The following is a 19,176-nucleotide window of genomic DNA, read 5'->3' as shown; positions in this document are numbered from 1 at the left end:
ATAATAATAATAATAATAATAATAATAATAATAATAATAATAATAATAATAATAATAATAATAATGATAATAGTAATAATAATAATAATAATAGATATTACTACTGCTACAACTACTATTACTACTACTTCTGCTACTACTGCTATTACTACTACTACTACTACTAGTATTACAACTACTGCTGTTGCTAACAATAATAATCATAAAAACAACAAAAAACAAAAATAACACAAGAACAGCTGTGCTAACAAGACGCAGTCCAGCTGGTGACACATCTTCCCCCACATGGACACGCAATGACATAAGAAAACAATCATTATGTAACAGCCACATTCATAATCTATAAGGAAATACACTTTCCCCAAGAAACTTTCAATCGGGTAGATACTGCCCATGTGGGCAGCGCTTCCCTGGACACGCCCCCTCATCGTCCTGCCTATGGCGATAGGAACGCTTATAAAGGAGAAAAGAAGCGGGCAGCCTCAGTTCCCTGCCACTTCAGCTCGAGAAACCAAACACTAATCAGGTCTCCTTGTGGTGTCAGGATGTTGAGAAGCGGCGTGAACTTTGTCTTGGGCCTGGTAAGTGGCGTGCACCTCCCCTGTTGGCTTGGTACATTAAATAGTGACTTTGTTTTGAAGGGCTGTAAGTTGCAGTTTGTTTATCTGTGTTGTCTCTGTGCCATTAGCAAGGCAAGACACACTGGCTTTGGTGATCTGGTGGACAATGGTTTGTATTAAGGTTCTCATCTCTTCTGTTGGCTTGGTATGATAGTGCCTTTAGTGTCTTTGAAGGGTGAAAGCTGCGGTTCGTGTATATACGTTGTCTCTTTTCCATGGGCAAGACAAAACACACTGGCTTTGGTGATCTGTGGGTTAATGAAAGCGGTTCGTATATGGTTTGTAACTGTTCTTCTGGCTTGGTATATTAGTGACTCTAACGTCCTTGAAGACAAGACAAACTTTTGTGATCTAGTGAGCTAAAGAGAACAGTTTGTATTGTGGTTTGCACCTGTTCAATTTATTTATTTATTTATTTTTTTTTTTACGTCGTTGCCTGTTGCGCCGGTAGGCATCTTCCTGGTGGGGCCTGATGGTCGGCCCAAGGCTTCTTCCAGGTGGGGCCAGATGGTCGGCCCAGCCCGTTCTGGCGCAGGCGAGTGTTTATAGTGGCGCCATCTTGCATTGGCTCATGCTGCCCCCCGGAACTCGTTCTTGATTCGCTTGGACGGCTTCCTCTAGAGTCCGGGTTGATAGGTGGTCTTCAGGACAGCATGTGGGTAGTTTTAAGCCACTCGGCGGTGACTGAAAAATCCGAGTGGTAGCGTGGGGATTCGAACCCGCGTCGTCCATCACGCGGTGAATGTGAGCCCAGTATGCTACCACCTACGCCACCGCCTACCCAAATGGATGGTATAATAGTGACTTTAGCGTCCTTGAAGGCTGGAAGCTGCGGTTCGTGTATATATGTCGTCTCTGTTTCATGGCAAGACAAAGAGATTGGTGAGGGGTCATAAGGCGTACTATGGTTTGCTTATGTTCTGTTAGTAAGACGTAATAGCGACTTTGTTTTTCTTGGGGGCTGAAAGCTATCATTTTTAAACATTTCAAATATAGCTCGTTTATCAGAGCCATGAAGGTCACGTAATTGCCTTTTTTTTTTTACAACAAAGGAGGAAGCTCAAGGGCATAAAAAAGAAAACAATAATAAAAAAAAAGCCCGCTACTCGCTGCTCCCAAAAAAGAATTAAAAGAGGTGGCCAAAAGAAAGATCAATTTCGGGAGGAGAGGTGTCCTGATACCCTTCTCTTGAAAGAGTTCAAGTCGTAGGCAGGAGGAAATACAGATGAAGGAAGATTGTTCCAGAGTTTACCAGCGTGAGGGATGAAAGAGTGAAGATGCTGGTTAACTCTTGCATAAGGGGTTTGAACAGTGTAGGGATAAGTAGAAAGTCGTGTGCAGCGGGGCCGCGGGAGTGGGGGAGGCATGCAGTTAGCAAGTTCAGAAGAGCAGTCAGCGTGGAAATATCGATAGAAGATAGAAAGAGAGGCAACATCGCGGTGGAATTTAAGAGATAGAAGGCTATCAGTAGGAGGAGGAGAGCTGATGAGACGAAGAGCCTTAGACTCCACTCTATCCAGAAGAGCTTTGTGAGTGGAGCCCCCCCACACGTGAGATGCATACTCCATACGAGGGCGGACAAGGCCCCTGTATATGGATAGCAACTGCGCGGAGGAGAAGAACTGGCGGAGACGATACAGAACGTCCAACCTCGAGGAAGCTGATTTAGAAAGAGAGGAGATATGAAGTTTCCAGTTGAGATTTTGAGTTAAGGATAGACCGAGGATGTTTAGTGTTGAAGAAGGTGACAGCTGAGTGTTGTCGAAGAATAGGGGATAGGTGTTTGGAAGATTGTGTCGAGTTGATAGGTGGAGAAATTGAGTTTTTGAGGCATTGAAGGACACAAGGTTCCTTCTGCCCCAGTGGTATAGGAACAGTTCTGGACGACAGGCTGTGGAGGGTGCGATTTTTTTTTTACGTCTATGCCTATAGCGCCGGTAGGCTTGCTTGAGGGGCCTGGATGGTATTCGGCCCCAGCCCGTCATGGCGCAGGCAAGTGTTTATAGTGACGCCATCTTCTATTGGCTCATGCTGCCCCCCGGAACTCCTTCTTGATTCACTTGGACGGTTTCCTCTAGAGTCCGGGTTGATGGGTGGTCTTCAGGACAGCATGTGGGTAGTTTTAAGCCACTCGGCGGTGACTGAAAAATCCGAGGTGGTAGCGTGGGGATTCGAACTCGCGTCGTCCATCACGTGGTGAGTGTGGGCCCAGCACGCTACCGCTCAGCCACCGCCTACCCTAAATGGGGAGGATAGATTGATGGGGGTTCTCCTGAGCCGTCATGTGTTAGGTCGATTGCATGGTCTCGTATAGTCTTCATAAATCGTCAGGTCGTGGACATTTTTTTTCATTAAAGGAAGCAGCTCAAGGGCAAAAATAAATCAGAAAAAAGTCCGCTAATCACTGCCCCAATAATATTTCAAGCCTTTAATAAGTTGTGCCAAAGAAGACTGAGAAAATCAAGCTACCGATATATCTGTTATTGTACCACGTGGAGGTAGGTAGGGTGCTCCTTGACATGCTCCTGAATGCCTCTCTCGTCAAGTCACCACAGACGCTCCATACACCCAATTAATGCAGTTTATTTCCCTTGTGTAGCAACGTGAAATAAGTTTAATAGGACATGCACAACTGCAGCCAAGGAATTGTTTTGTGTGTGCAATATACATTCCATAAGGCAATATTAAGAAACACATGAACACAAACACACACACACAACCACACACACACACACACACACACACACACACACACACACACACACACACACACAAACAAACAAACAAACAAATAGACGCATCAATAGAATTTTTTTGGATATCTCTTAGTGTAATACCTTCATTTACTAATGTGTGATTCTCTGTCTGACGACGGTGCAGGCTTGGCTGTGGTGCCTTCTAGCGGAAGTGTCTGGCAAGGCACAGCTGCCGGCGAGTGGCCTCCGGTATGCCCCGACATCTGCTTCCCACGCAAGGCGACTCCCTCCTAACATCCCTCAAGATCCAACTGAGGCCTTTTATGCCGGGCAAAGGATGGCTGTGGCACCCTCCACCCTGCCACTGTACATCAAGCTTCTCAACGGCCAGCAAGGCAGCAAACAGGCTGCCGAGCTACAGTTTGGAAACCACCACAACGCCAACAACGGAAACTACCCGATTAGCCAGCCCGACCCATTGCTGGCTGACCCCCTCAATAGTCAAGGGCAGAACACAGTCGGACTCACACAGACTATCTCCGCCTCTCCAGCCTTGGCATCGCCCGCCGTCGACCTTGGTTCTGGAGAGCCAGTGGCCGTGGTCGCTCCGGAGCCAAGTCTTTCTTCAGCCCCTGTCACTAATCCATTTGTCGACGAGAGTAGGCCGGTTCTTTCTACGCCTCCTCTATTCGCGGCTCCCGAAACAGCAGCTGCTCCTGCCCCTCTCGGAGGGGTGCCAGTGGCAGCTCACGTGTCGGGAGTGCCTCAAGAAACTAGTTTTGCAGCTGGGGCGTCTGAAGACCCATTGGTTGTTGCCTCGAGCATCCAAAAACCATTGGCAGTAACGGGAAATACTTTAAATTCTTCTGAGGGGAAAGTTCAGTCCGGCCAAGCAAATCCAGGGCTATTCAGGCACATGCCGGTAATGTACAGACTACCATCGCTTGGCGCAGGTCAGCAGGATGGTCATTACATCATTATTATGCCCGACCACAAGACAAAGTCCATCATCCCAGGTAGCAGCAGCGGCAAAGTGCGGGACGTCACGGTGTACCTCGCTACGGGCGTCCGTGCCCTCAGGCCTCACCAACACGACCAGCTGGGCATCAACATCCTGGCCGGCGCCACCGCGCCACACTGATTCAAAGGGCTGGTTTCGACCCTGATGCAACCACAGAAATACGCCATCTCTGCCGATGCCTCCAACTGATGCATAGTTAACAGATGAAGGGAGACAGAATATTCTACGTATGTGATATCGAGGATATGTATTTATAATCAAGGTGAGTTACATTGTAAAAAGGTTAGATGAATATTACACTCGTCTAAAGCTACTTTGTTATCATAGTGCGGGGCATTAAGTCCACGACAAAATAAAGTTGTTGGTTTCCTCTCTTTTGAGAACAATTTTTGTTACTTTACTTTGCAAATAAATGTTAAGGAAATACAATAACTTTCAATCACATTATTTCTTTACCCTTTACAAGGACTTACATGCATGCGCAGATCAGGACAGCAATCTCTAGAAGATAACTTGTTGCTGCTGAAGGCCATTACTATAGGTCCCGCTACCGTGCATATACACGTGGAAAGGCTGCTGCAAGTTCAAAGGCTAGGGAACACAGTGTAGATGCAGAAGCACAATATGACATAGCAGAAAATAATGCCTATGAGGAGCTATTTTTTTTTACATAAGGAATTAACCCTTTCCCAATCCAAACATAATACCCATGACATGCCTCTCATCAAAACTGAAGCCACCAATGAAGTCTCTTGGTATTAGCCAGATCAAGGACTCAACCATGATACACCTTCGACGTAGACTGGAAACTTGCCCGGCCAGGTGGTACCAATCGACCATATTTTGGGTCTTGGCCCAAGGACTAACTCGGTGAACTGTCGAAGCAGTACTTTCCATAGAGTTCAAATTATTAACTAGAGTGGGTCTGAGGCTGACTTCAGGATACACGGCCTTGGTACCGCCACTGCTCCAAGCCAACGACTGCACACACGTGACACCACTCTTACTCGATTTCCTGACACTACTATTTGATTTGAAGAAAAACTCATCTTCCTGAGGAAATTCTGCATTGCATTGGAGTAAATTTGTCACTGTTATGTAAACACAAATCCACGTACACGGTACAGGAACAAAGCCTTTATCAGTTTATTCATGATAAGAGTGAGAGAGATCACTGAAAGAAATAGCAAGGAATGTGGGTGTTACAAGACGTGTGCAGAAATGAGCTAAAAAAAAAAAAAAAAAAAAAAAAAAAAAAAAAAAAAAAAAACGCGAACATAGTGAGATGGCAAGGAGGCAACGTTAGCGATGCAACGTTGCCTCCATGGCTTCATGCTGTGAAGTAGACTTTATTGAAGACTGGCCACCCAACTCTCCTCTGGACCCAACTGGAAAAATCTGGTCCATTATAATAGGCGTTTACAGAGGAAGGAGAGGAAGGACATTTCGAGCATTCCGAGGCTGGGAGCGACGATCAGGGAGGAATGGGAAAACATTAACCCACCAGTACTCAGGAACCTTTCTGAATCCCTTCCTCCACGCCTTGAAAAATGTGTATAAAGAGAAATGGTAAACCCATAGCTCAATGGTTCCCAAACTGGGGAGCACGAGCTGGATACAAGGGGGGCGTGATTCCGTCTGCTAAAAAATAAATAAACACACACACACACACACACACACACACACACACACACACACACACACACACACACACACACACATGAATAAGTAACACTAAATCATCCTCACTTGTTTCAATATATATATATATATATATATAGATATATATATATATATATATATATATATATATATATATATATATATATATATATATACATATATATATATATATACATATATATATATATATATATATATATATATATATATATATTTATATATATATATATATATATATATATATTTATTTATTTATATATATATTTTTTTTTTTTACAGCTAAGGAGACAGTTCAAGGGCGTAAAGAAAAATATTAAAAAAAGCCCGCTACTTACTGCTCCTGAATAGAGGTCAAAGGAGGGGTATCGCTCCTGGAAGCAATAATCATTCCACGGGAAATCGGAAAAGTACATCCTCAGGTCGTCTCACCGAGCTGAAGCAAAATGCCAGAAGCATCGCCTCTTCGGTGGGTCCAGAGAGTGTACAGGAGCGATAGGACAGGATACAGAAATAAGTTTGTGATCGGAGGAGCCCAACGGAGAGAACAATTTGACAGAGTAAGCAGAAAGGTTTGAGGTAAGGAAGAGGTCTAGAATGTTGGGCCTGTCTCCAAGATATATATATATATATATATATATATATATATATATATATATATATATATATATATATATATATATATATATATATATATATATATATATATATATATATATAGGACCAAGGGATGGGGGGCGGGCGCGATTACTTAGAAATCAATAGGGGGTATAATGTAAAAAAGTTTGAGAGCCACTGCCATAGATTACTAGTACTACCTATAGTTATTTTGTTTTCTTCATTTTAAGCTTTTGTTGACTACCGTGGTCTCGCGACAAACATTATTTTCTCGATAAGTACATTGATTGATTGATTGATAATGTTATTGTTGTAAAAAATAAAATAAAAAAGGTGTATCGATACTGCCTCACAGAGAGAGCTGCGCTGCACTGCTAGACTACCACTTTCTTCCATTCATCACTTTCGAGTGAATTATATACATCTGATAAAAATATTATTATTTATAACTTTAATTTATTTATAACATCCCCCCTTTCGGCCTGGTCGAGTATGGATACCTGGGGAAACCTGGGGAAAGTAAACCGTAGTAAGCCGGCTGTCACACTGACCCAGCGTCCCTGGGTCATGGGTTATTACCCGCCATAGGCTTAAGGGTCCATGTGACGGAGTTGAATACCGAGGCCACGCGCAGCTATAGCGTATGCCTCCAACTTTAACTTTCATTAGCCACTGCTATCTTTACACCCACGCCATGAACTGTGCCAGGTTGATTATGTATAAAATGAGAAAATGTGAAAGATAACAATCTTGTGGTGACAGTCAGCCTGGAAGAACTGACTGGAACACAACGACAGCGACAGCAACAATGCCATCAGTACAGTGGTGTAGATATAGTACGTAGTGATGATGATAGTAGTAGTAGTAGTAGTAGTAACAGCAGTCATAAACAACAATAACAACAATCAATATTGTCGGATAAAAGGGATAGTTTATATGCCAGGCAGGAAATATTCTCTCTCTCTCTCTCTCTCTCTCTCTCTCTCTCTCTCTCTCTCTCTCTCTCTCTCTCTCTCTCTCTCTCTCTCTCTCTCTCTCTCTCTCTCTCTCTCAATATTTGATGTTCACATTACATCATAAAAGGAAAATATATCACATATACGATTGGCATAACCATTATTAATATAATTATGATTCATAAACATTATTTATATAATTATGATTCATCACAATAAAAGACCTGCGTGAACAGCTCTCCCCTTCTCCTGTCTAGCAAGGGTAGTGTTCTCCACACGCCTTGATTGTGCCGCACAGCTTTGTGCACGCACCTCAGGGTGTTCGGCCCCTCACCCGCCGCTTCATTGCCATGAATGTAAGCCGAGGTGACGCAGTGACCACACAGCCACGAAACCATCACGCTATTTATCTGAATAAACGCGAGAGGTCCGAAACGAATGATGGTCTTCTCCGACCGGCGACACTCCACATCCGGACCAACACTCAGCGTCACGAGGTGTTGCCGCGACACTCCCGCCGCCTCTTTACGTCATCGTGGAACATTCCCGCCACCACGTCACGCAACACATCCGCTGAGCCCCACGCCACGGTGAGCTCCAAACAACGAAGGTCTGTACAGCCAAAAACGCCAATGAACCTCGCACTATCTGGCGGCCATGCCCTGTCTTTCTCGAAGTAGTATTTCAAAGTAGCGGAGAGCGATATTGCACTGCTTGGTGTACCTGCAGTAGGGACAACACAGGTGCCTGATGCTGTAGATCATCGGGCCTTGGCAGGCCTCGCCTATGAATACAGGGCGCACGCCTTTCTTCTCTCCCGTAACGTGGATCTTGAGGTGGACGTATAGGAAGTGAAAATATGTCAGCTGGAGACCAAGCCACGGAATGAACACTTTGAGCATGACGAGGAGGGTGCGCACCAGCCACACGACACACAGGGGCACCAGCACGGCAGAGTCGCCGAACAAGGCTTGCAGGTGAGGCCACAGCAAGCACTGGTCCTTCAGGTCTCTAAAGGACGTGCTGACATCTTCGTACACCAGCGGCCCTCGGCAGAACTCTCTCCATATGGTGATGGTAACTTCATTAATTTTCTGTGGCGTCACTTCCGGGCGAACTTGCGGGACTCTGAAAGGCACTTTGGACACGGCTCCACCTGATTCTGTTTTTTGATCGCTGTGTAGCCGGTACAGAGGTCTGGCAAAGATGGCATTTTCTTCACTCCAGAGCGGGGGTACTCGACCAAACTCCTGATGAAACGTGAGGCGCTGGGAGAGTCTTGGACTGGGCTGGAAGAGGGAGGAAGGATACAAAGCGTGGCGGCGGAAGCGCAATCCAGAGTGTGTGGCGTTGAGTCGAGGATTCCTGAGCACTACCACTTTGCGTCCTGTCGCCTCCCCGGACTCCTGATCCACAGTGTCCGGCCGCTCAACGACGGGCTGGAGCCTCGCGCCGGGCTGCAGCAAAGGAAACCCTTCGTCGTCCATTACGAATCTGAAAAAAGTAAAGATTGTTTGCGATCAATTTGCCTACTTGCTTGTCATTTTTTTTCTGTCTCCATCTCCTTATTTCCTGGGTGTCTAGATTAAAGCTATATTTTTTTGTGTACCTTTACTAATAATTTCACTGCTGCTTGTTGTGCAACTAGGAAGTATAAAGGAGGTAGGATAGACAGACAGATTTATACATTTGATAAAGATATAAAAAATCCCTAACGATGCCAATAGTTGTTTAATTCCTAGCTAACGTAATGTCTGAGTTAAAAAAAAAAATGCATCTAATTCTACAGCTTCCAAGTCCACATCTTACTACTTCCACCGTGTTCTCCATTAGGCCTCAGTAAGCACCTTTAGCATCACCCTCAGCAGCGTCCCCCTTCCCGTCTCCCCGGCCCCCTTACCTCCCTTGATTGCTGCCTACGGGAAGGGAACGAGCAGGAATAAAAAGTCTTTTGGTGCGTGACTGGAGACTAGCGACGTGCTTATCTCGAATGAATCTGCTCTTTTTCATGCCTCGAGTCAGGCCATGGTGTTTATTTTCACATCCTGCTTGGCGCCGAAATAAATACATAACCTTCGAGCCTCTCCGTGAAAGAATATATTAATTTCTGAATACTTCGTGACTGTCATGAGTGTCTGATCTGCTGGCGGAAAAATAAGTAGAAGAAAAGAAAAACGACGAAAACAACAAATAAACAAATAAATACATTCCATTAGAATACTCGAACCATCTTTGGGTGTCTTTTGTGCCTGATGAAGGATAAAAGTACGGGATGGAAGGAAATTAGGAAGGTAGGAAGGAAAAACGACAAGGACAACAAAGGAACAGACTTAAACACCCTTCTCGAGTCTCCATGAAAAAAAAAAAAAAAAAAAAAAATCCTCCGAATCCTCCGTGACTTATGGAGAGGGAAGCATAACAGGCTCAATGAATAAAACCATAACTAATCTGCAATAGGTCACTCGGTCTAATGGGGGTAGTTCGTGTAAGCCTGACATCACCTATTTTCTCTATCCATAAATCTAACTGACTGTCAAGCCTGTTCCTATTATTCACGACTTATCCAGACTCTCCATGAGAATACTTAAGTGCCCCTTGATTGTCGTGGCTGTGCTGGGCCTGAAAGAAAAGGTGCAAGGAAGGAAGGGTTACGGGCTAAAAAAAGGGCGCCAAGGACAAGCCCCGAGGCAGCCTTTAAGTGTTGAGAGCAGGAAGCGTGACTGTCAACGCCCGGCGGCACGTATCAACCCCACCTCTCCACCCCCCAAGGCCACACAACAACTGACGTAGCAGCCACACTACCCGCAAGGCACTGTACTGAAGGCATGAAGGATACTAAGGCCCTTATTCTCAGATGCTTTTGTTATGCTCGGAATAATAACTCTTTCGGTTCTCACAACAAATATTTTCAACGGCCACAGAGGAGATTAGTCGGGTTCTCACGAGTGTTTTCACGTTTATGGTGCAGAAATCTCGTCAGACAATAACTAGGCTCGTATACCCATGGAAATAACCTTCACAACCTATACGAAGGCTCCTATCGAACGTGGGCGTGTATACACAGAACATTTTGTGAATATGTGCCTAAGACTACATCAGGGAGCCCTTCACGGAGCCCGCGAGGGGGTCATGGGGGTTCACTAAATAGAACGAGGAATGCCCACCATTACAATAATACCACTGGAATTCGTATACATATCAGTAAAACAAGAACTCTGAACAACTGAGCAGAACTACAGAGTTGAAAATCCACCCCCCCAAAAAAAAGTAACAAGAAAAGTTTGGTATTCGAACTTCACTTGGGCAACGTTTTATTTTTATATTATTGATCAGATTTTTTCAGTAATTCCAAATGACTGACTGGAATAATGCGAGTACAAAAACAAACACACCGTAGCTCCGCGGTATGTTTAACTAAAGCGAGTTCATTATACAGAAGCGTCCATTAACCGCATCTGTGTACTCTATAAAGGTGATGTGATGAATCTTTTTTATGGCGATGAGAGGCGGCACTCATTACCAACACCCCTTCCCCTTCCCCTTCCTCCTCCTCCTCTTTCTCCTCCTCCTCCTCCACTCCCTCTTCCTCCTCGTGTTTTGTCTCGCCCAACAGGAAAGGGACAGTAAATATCTTTCAACGGCTAATTCCGTGTGGCGACTCTATCTGGTTTTCCCGCCTCTCCGCCTGTGTTTATGTATTGTGAAAGTTCTCGTTTCCGCCACCTCTCTCTCTCTCTCTCTCTCTCTCTCTCTCTCTCTTCACTCACCTACTGAAAGACAACCATGGAGAAAAAATAACATACCACTCACTATTATTACATATACTTAACACTTTATTCGACCGATGAACTAAGGCACGCAGAAAGCACGCCACACACACATACACACACACACACACCACTCCGTGGCGGAACTGGTTAGAGCGCTGCGCTGCCAGGCTTCACGGCCTGACAGAGCGGCGGTTCGAGCCCGCTCTGGCCGATTTCTTTCCGTTGACTAGGAGTGGTTACTGTTCCCCCTTGAGCAAGGGGAATGGGGTGTGTGGTGTGTGAGGTCCAGGTAGTACCCAGAGATCGACGATAAAGAGCACTTGCTCATGTCGGGAGGGTACCTGCTGGCGATTACGAGTCCTACACGTGATCAGGCCGTGGTAAATTACACACACACATACACACACACACACACACAATCCCCGCTTCGGAACGTTCCCCGGCCTTCGTCAGATATTCATCAGTAGTACCACAACAGTAGCGGCGGAAGTGGGTGGAGCCGATGCAGTAAATCGCTCCCGAGTCTAAACATAACGTCAACGAGCTGCGTGAAGAGCAGGCGAGTGGAGGTGACGCAGTACATCGCCACTGAGTCTGAAGCCCGTATTCTTAAAGGTAGCGGCACCTCTATTTGACTTTTTGAAAGGCCTCTCGTAAAAGTTCCTGAGGTTTCCATGGACTGTTTTGCGATTCTAATGATAGTTTTACACGATTTCTACACCTTGAACAGGAAAATCACCCATGGAAACCCGGTTAATCTCCTCTGTGGTCTTGGAGAATAGTCGTAAAGGAAGCCCGGCACGTTTAAGAATATGCGAGGTGCGTGAAGAGTAGGCGAGGATCCGGGTTCACCAGTGGGTTGTGACAGTCATCACTGGGTTGCTACTTCGCAATAAATACCTATTATACCTACCAGACAACGGGAGGCACATATCGCATACTACTGTCAAGAGGAAATGCATATGGAAAAAAGCCGCAGTAGGAGTTTTAATACTATTTTCAAGATACACAAATATTCGTTCGCCTGAACTTCAAAGTAATCGAAGGAGCGTTGTGTCCCACTAAGGCACCTCTCAAAGTACGTATGATCATTTTGCGGTCATCTACTGTTATTTCAGAGGAAAACATATATGGGTTTAATCATTGGTCTGTTCCTTTACCATAAAAGTTAACAATGAAATGAATTTTATTTCAGAGAATTCGCATCGCCGCCATGTTGGCCAAAATTTGATCTTGAAGATGGCCGCCTTCAATCACTAACTTTTTTCCTAGCTTGCCGTGAAGGAGTCAGACCTGCCCCGAGAAGCACCGGTGCATTTATGTAAGCACTCACAGTCCTCCTCTGCTCTGTCCTCAATGCACGGACGTGTTTTTCACAAAAGACGCTCTAAGTCACCCATTCAGCCAACTTTTGTAATTTATTGGCCATCAATCAGTAGTTTTTTGTTGAATTATTGCTAAAGTTTAATCAGCTTGATATTCTAAGGATATTGGTGACAAGATGTCAATCCAATTTGATGGATAGTTTGGTGACACTCAGATGGACAGGCAGACAATCATAAAGACATTAAAAGCCAAACTTGGAGACTGGCGATAATAACTCTCTTGAGTGGCACCCTTTGCGTCGTTGTCTCGGGGGGCCTAGGGAGTAAGGGTGGGGAAGAGGGGGACGCACCTCATTGAGCGTCACCCCCACGTGCCTCTTACAAGGAAAGTTGTGGATGAATAATGCGCACACAGACACACACACACACACACACACACACACACACACACACACAGAGAGAGAGAGAGAGAGAGAGAGAGAGAGAGAGAGAGAGAGAGAGAGAGAGAGAGAGAGAGAGAGAGAGAGAGAGAGAGAGAGAGTTTAAAACGAGATGGAAATCTGTTGTGATGTAGCAAAATGTTGCTGTGCTTTGTATGCAATGAGGTTTTCCAAACCAGAGAACTTACAGGGTTTCTTCCGCCTCTTCATAACGTTATGCTCCTCGTCCACCAGCTGTGGCCGGATTACCAACAACACCACGCCCTTGTCAAACCCTGCAAGCCAATGAATCCCACCGCACAGCCCGTCATCCTTCCGTTTAGGGAAAGATTTACAGCACACAGGACACCTGTAAGCCTTCCTTCGCTGTCCTTTGACACAATAATTGCCATGCTCCTAACAAGGAGCTTCTTTTTATCAAAAGAAGCTCAGACGTCCGAATGACGTCTGAGGATTCTGATTCTCCTTTGGTCAATCTCATAGTCGCCGCTGCTACAAAAGCTGTAAAATCTATATTGCCATCGCTGCCGCACCACTGTGCCATCCGCGGCCTTTTCGCAAATTTCCAAGAAACGCTTCTGGAAATTTCAGGGCTGTGTGAAAATAAATTCAACATGAATCAGTGGTAGCGTGTGGTCCTCCCTGATTTCCGAACTAGACGATGTAAATTAACGTGTTTTATATTTCAAACACGACGCGCACAAACAGCATGTAGCCTGTGTTATTGTAGTCCTGACAGCCATGGACACCCATTGCATCAGGCTACCTGCACAGCCACCGTCCTGTCGGCAGCTACCACACACCTCCTCACCTTGCACGTGAATGACCCTCTTCCCTGCGCTCTCTATCACGTCAGCATCCGTAGAGAGTAAAGTGTACATACCTGTACACTTTACACGCATGTACATACCTGCGTAGTGTCCTTTGGCTCCCAGTCGTGTGCAGCGGTGACAGCGTCCTCCACCCGCTATACTGTGGGCCGCTGTGCTGTGATGTGCCCTGTGCAGAGGCTGTGCTGTGCGTTGCGATGAGTCGTCATGCGCTTCACTTGCCACACGCCGCCACAAGCCTCCACGGTGCCCTCGTGCCCTCCCTCAGTAGGGGTCTGGTGATGGCCGGCTACCACTGCCGGCCACAACAACAACACAATACACACCTGCCCTGCTCACCGACTCACCAAACCTACTCGACGCCCTGTGGCTGTTCATGGGCTCTTAAAGAGGCGGTGACTGCGCTGCGGCGTGTGGCAGCTGTACCTTCCTGTTTATCTAACCTTGCGTCATCGGTCATCCTCTCTTGACTTCACTTGAAAACTATGAATTACGTAACCAAACACAGGAATTGAGTTTCACTGAATACGAGGCGGACTATACGAATTATTATTTTTGTTTACTGAAACCAAATCAGACGATATAATTTCCTTGAGGCTGAAGATTGGCTTAGTTAGCGTTGACAGCCATTTTCTTTGATAGGCACACGGTCCTGATGTGCTTGACGGGTAGACGGTGATGAACGATGGTCGGCAGTTCCTTCCGTCTTTTATGTTGCTATTTTTCGTGAACAGATAATTATAGTGATGTCATTTATCCAGACTCACTTAACTCTGCGACTCTGCAGCCATTGTGCCTACAGCTGAGGTTGTTTATTAGGAGGCGGCCCATGGGGAGGCCCATTTGTACATGTTTTAATGTATCCACTAATGATACATCAGCAACAACAATAACAACAGCAACTACTACAAATAATAGTAATAATAATAATAATAATAATAATAATAATAATAATAATAATAATAATAATAATAATAATAATAATAATAATAATAATAATAATAATAATAATAATAAAGGAATAATAATGATAATAACAATAAAACTAATACTTGCACATTTGAGCATATTAATTCATAATATACTTCCCCGAGCACCATCACAATCACCACACTAGTATCAGTTGAGGTGGCAATAGCAGCACCACCACACCACTATAATTATATTATGATGGAAAGGCACCATTAAAAAACTGCGCAGCGGACCAGCTCATGGAAACCTTTTATTGGAGGAAATGGATGTCTAAGTGGAACACCTGAGGCTGCGTAAGATATACAATGTAATTGTTCTGCGTTGGGATGAACCAAAGTAAGTTTTTGTGTTCGTTAGGGGAGAAGTTCGTAAAGCAAAATGATGAGTAAATAATATATATATATATATATATATATATATATATATATATATATATATATATATATATATATATATATATATATATATATATATATATATATATATATATATATATATATATATATATATATATATATATATATATATATATATATATATATATATATATATATATATATATTACATGAAAAGATACGGCTCAAGGGCAACAAAATGGGTACAAAAAAAGCCCGCTACTCGCCGCTCCCACAAAAGTAAAAAGTAAAGAGTAGCCAAAAGAGAGGTCAATTTCGGGTGGAGAGGTGTCTTGATACACTCTTCTTGAAAGAGGTCAAGTCATAGGCAGGAGGAAATACAGACGAAGGAAGACTGTTCCAGAGTTTACCAGTGAAGGGGACGAAAAAATGGAGATTCTGGTTAACTCTTGCATAAGGGGTTTGGATAATATAAGGATGAGCATGAGTAGAAAGTCGTGTGCAGGGGGGCCGCGGGAGGGGGGGAAGGGATGCAGTTAGGAAGTTCAGAAGAGCAATCAGCATGAAAATATCGATAGAAGATAGAAAGAGAAGCAACATGGCGACGGAATTTAAGAGGTAGAAGGCTGTCAGTAAGAGGAGGAGAGCTGATGAGACGAAGACCCTTAGATTCCACTCTGTCCAAGAGAGCTGTATGAGTGGAGCCCCCCCACACGTGAGAGCATACTCCATACAAGGGCGGACAAGGCCCCTGTATATGGAAAGTATTTGTGCGGGGGAGAAGAACTGGCGGAGACGGTACAAAACGCCCAACCTCGAGGAAGCTATATATATATATATATATATATATATATATATATATATATATATATATATATATATATATATATATATATATATATATATATATATATATATATATATATATATATATATATATATATAAAATCATAGTTGAGGTACAAAATAATGTAAGTAGACGTCGTTTGACTCGCCGCGGCATGAGGCTGGAAGAACTGAAGTGAACCATTTCACAAAAGGTGAGTCGAGGATGAGCCCGACCCAGTAACACTTAACACAGCGGAAGTCTATGGAGCACTGGAGCCACCAGACCAGGTCGATGGTCGGTGGTCGGCGGGTCGGCGTCTGCCAGTTGAGGACAGCATCACTAAAAGCCCATGAACACACTTCTCTTTGTTGCCATGACGCTTAATTTTTAACAGTCAACGCAATTTTATCGGCAATACAAATACGGGCATCTAAAGACACTAACCATTGCACTTATAGCGTATCAGGAATCACTTGGGAATCACAGCGTGTAGTAGCAGGGCGGGCGGATGCGCGCCGGTATTGTGGCCTTGGGCCAAAAATCAGACCGCAGAGACGCTGGGCGCCTCCTCCTCCTTGTGCTCGTTGGCGGGCTGGGCCTCCTCGGGCACGATCGCCAAGCTGAACAAAAAATATGTATGGGAGGAAACTCAAACCTTTGCACTTCATATTAAAGCAAAGAATTAGTTATGAAACATGAACATATTACTGGCAGGAGCCGTACTAACCTCTGGTGTGAACCACTGCTTAACACAAGTTCGCGCAACCTCACCTTTGAGTGACCTCGCCGCCATTCTCAATGTCGCTCACAGTGTCCGGAAGTGCCAGGTCACGCGTCTCTGGCAGCAGACACGTGAGGAAGGCAGCGGCCAGGGTGAGGCAGCCGAAGATGGTGGTGGGAATGGCCCAGTGGTGCGCCCCCTGAGGGTCAGATCCAACACATCGGTGTCATTTTACGTCCCTTAATCACTTGATGAAGTTATGAGGAAGAAAGTTGATAGGGTACTGGTTTATATACAAAAATATTATTCTTAATGAGGAGCATATAAACGTTGATTATTGATATAAACGTGAGCAGCAGCTGGTTTCCTGTAAACCAATTAACAGAGATCTTACAAAAATGCACGTTAATTGATGATATTAGGAGAAATGTTACACACACACACACACACACACACACACACACACACATATATATATATATATATATATATATATATATATATATATATATATATATATATATATATATATATATATATATATCGTGTTTATTGAAGTCAGCCATAATATATTTGCATCACTCGTTTTCTCTCAGAGAATAGCTTTAGGAGTTACTTCATCTTCATAAACAAGGAAAGGAACGATTGACACACACACACACACACACACACACACACACACACACACACACACACACAGAGGAGGAGGAGGAGGAGGAGGAGGAGGAGGAGGAGGTGCCTGAGTGATGAGTGTGCAGATTTGGTGGAGTAGTGAAGAGTAAAAGAGTAGCGTAGAGTTGTTGCAGTATAGCATAGAATAGAAGAGAGTAGACGATCAGAGTAATTTGGTTCTTGGAACACACTTAAGCCCCGTTCACACTGTGCCGACTCTGGGCCACGACAACCCAGCGACTTTTCCATTTGACAAGTTGGTTCCCACACTCCAAGAAGGGGGGCAGGTTTTATTGGGGTCTTGGTGTCTTGCCGACTGTCTGGGACATTCGGCCAACTAGTTGCTAGCATGTCGTGCTAACCCTCACGACTCCAGACTCCCGTCACGACGTCGGCGCAGCATTCGGCAACAGTCTCAAGACCACTTTCAAGACATACCCGACCCTTTCACATCAACACCCAAGACCTCGTGTACCCTAGAGTTGTGGGTAGTCGTGGCCCAGAGTCGGCACAGTGTGAACGGGGCTTAACTGTCTCTCCTGACTGGATGGATTCCAATCTGGCTTTCGTGCTGCGTGGAGTAGAGCGGGGCCTGAAACCTCATCAACGGCAAACGGTAAACGGTAGGTCATCTTTTATACAATATAGTGAGTTATGGTTTGTCAAAATTTGGCAAATGTACAACAGCAACAACAAAAAATGTGGATACTTGAAATATTAGATCCGAAAGGTTTAAATCACATTTTGCATAACGTTGCCATTTGCAAGAGTTTTTGAAACAAAACTAAATTACACCATTTCACCCAATAGCCTGCCGGTGCAACAGGCTGAAAGCAAAGAAAAATGATAAATACATAATTAAATAAAGAATAAAGAGAGACTCCTGAAAACGACGGTATAACCATGCAGACAATAGATGAAATGCGGTATATAAAAAACATCTCCCTCCTTCACTACGGTGCACGCCTATAAGTGGGCTAACTGGCCGCTATCTACCTGCACTGGCGTCAGTTACGTTGCGCAACATATGTGCTTTCATTGTTCCCTAAAACTAACGCTAATTCATCTCACCTTTCACTCTTCGTACCTTACGTGGCTTCATTAAGTTTTGCTTATAACGTTGTTAATAAAAAAAACTAACGGGAGATATGATAAAGGCAGTTAGATGTATGGCAGGGATGCAGGGAGGCTGCAAGAAAAAAAAAAGAGAAAAAAAAAAAGAGTTCATTATGATACGACAAATGATTAGCTTGCTCATTATTCGTTCTGCTAACATAGGACTAACAGAATGATGTAGAATAAATCTGTTCTGCGGGGAAATCAATCTGGTGTGTTCGCTTTGCCCATCAAGGGAGTCATTTAGTAATGTAAACGTGGCTGGTTGCGTCCGTAGAGTAGCACGCATCGCCCACTTAGGTAAAGCTCTGCCCGTAACACATCTATTTTTTTGGAAGCACTGAAAAGCTGGTGGCAATATGGTGGAAATTTTGCTGAAAAGCGTTCTGCTGATCAATTTGCTGGTGCTAAATATGGTAGGAGAATTACTAAGAATTTGTTGAACTAAATGTCAACTTTCTTGTGAAAAATAAAGAATTTCTAGAGTGGGCTCCAGAAAGTTGTTGGAATCTTTACTTATCAGATTGCAATATTGTTTTGTCACTAAATTTAGG

The 19,176-nt window shown here is 44.2% G+C and overlaps 3 protein-coding genes across 6 annotated transcripts in view; 1 reads left to right on the top strand and 2 right to left on the bottom strand.

Moving 5' to 3' along the window:
- The first annotated feature begins 379 nt into the window (after nucleotides 1–379).
- On the top strand, nucleotides 380–6,078 carry LOC127004056 (uncharacterized). The gene is made up of 2 exons (XM_050871339.1): nucleotides 380–581; nucleotides 3,501–6,078. The coding sequence occupies exons 1-2, from the start codon at nucleotides 546–548 to the stop codon at nucleotides 4,455–4,457; spliced, it is 993 nt and encodes a 330-aa protein (XP_050727296.1). The 5' UTR covers nucleotides 380–545; the 3' UTR covers nucleotides 4,458–6,078.
- A 1,513-nt stretch (nucleotides 6,079–7,591) lies between these two features.
- On the bottom strand, nucleotides 7,592–14,277 carry LOC127004055 (uncharacterized). Its single transcript, XM_050871338.1, has 2 exons — nucleotides 14,037–14,277; nucleotides 7,592–9,085 (listed from the first exon to the last, which is right to left on the bottom strand). The coding sequence occupies exon 2, from the start codon at nucleotides 9,076–9,078 to the stop codon at nucleotides 8,236–8,238; it is 843 nt and encodes a 280-aa protein (XP_050727295.1). The 5' UTR covers nucleotides 9,079–9,085; nucleotides 14,037–14,277; the 3' UTR covers nucleotides 7,592–8,235.
- A 1,201-nt stretch (nucleotides 14,278–15,478) lies between these two features.
- The window catches only part of LOC127004054 (organic cation transporter protein-like), a 51,905-nt gene continuing 48,207 nt past the window's right edge, over nucleotides 15,479–19,176 (bottom strand). For 3 of the 4 annotated variants that reach the window (XM_050871335.1, XM_050871334.1, XM_050871336.1), the window contains exons 12-13: nucleotides 16,885–17,033; nucleotides 15,479–16,733 (exon numbers count right to left, since the gene is read on the bottom strand). In XM_050871335.1, the coding sequence (XP_050727292.1) occupies nucleotides 16,655–16,733; nucleotides 16,885–17,033 (228 nt within the window). In that variant the 3' untranslated portion in view covers nucleotides 15,479–16,654. The remainder of the gene's footprint in view (nucleotides 16,734–16,884; nucleotides 17,034–19,176) is intronic. The other variant, XR_007757599.1, reaches the window with a different exon arrangement.

The sequence above is a fragment of the Eriocheir sinensis genome, chromosome 27 (genome assembly GCF_024679095.1).
Source record: "Eriocheir sinensis breed Jianghai 21 chromosome 27, ASM2467909v1, whole genome shotgun sequence".
NCBI lineage: Eukaryota > Metazoa > Arthropoda > Malacostraca > Decapoda > Varunidae > Eriocheir > Eriocheir sinensis.
The sequence above is the reverse complement of the archived record's forward strand: the minus strand, read 5'-3'. Positions and strand labels throughout refer to the sequence as shown.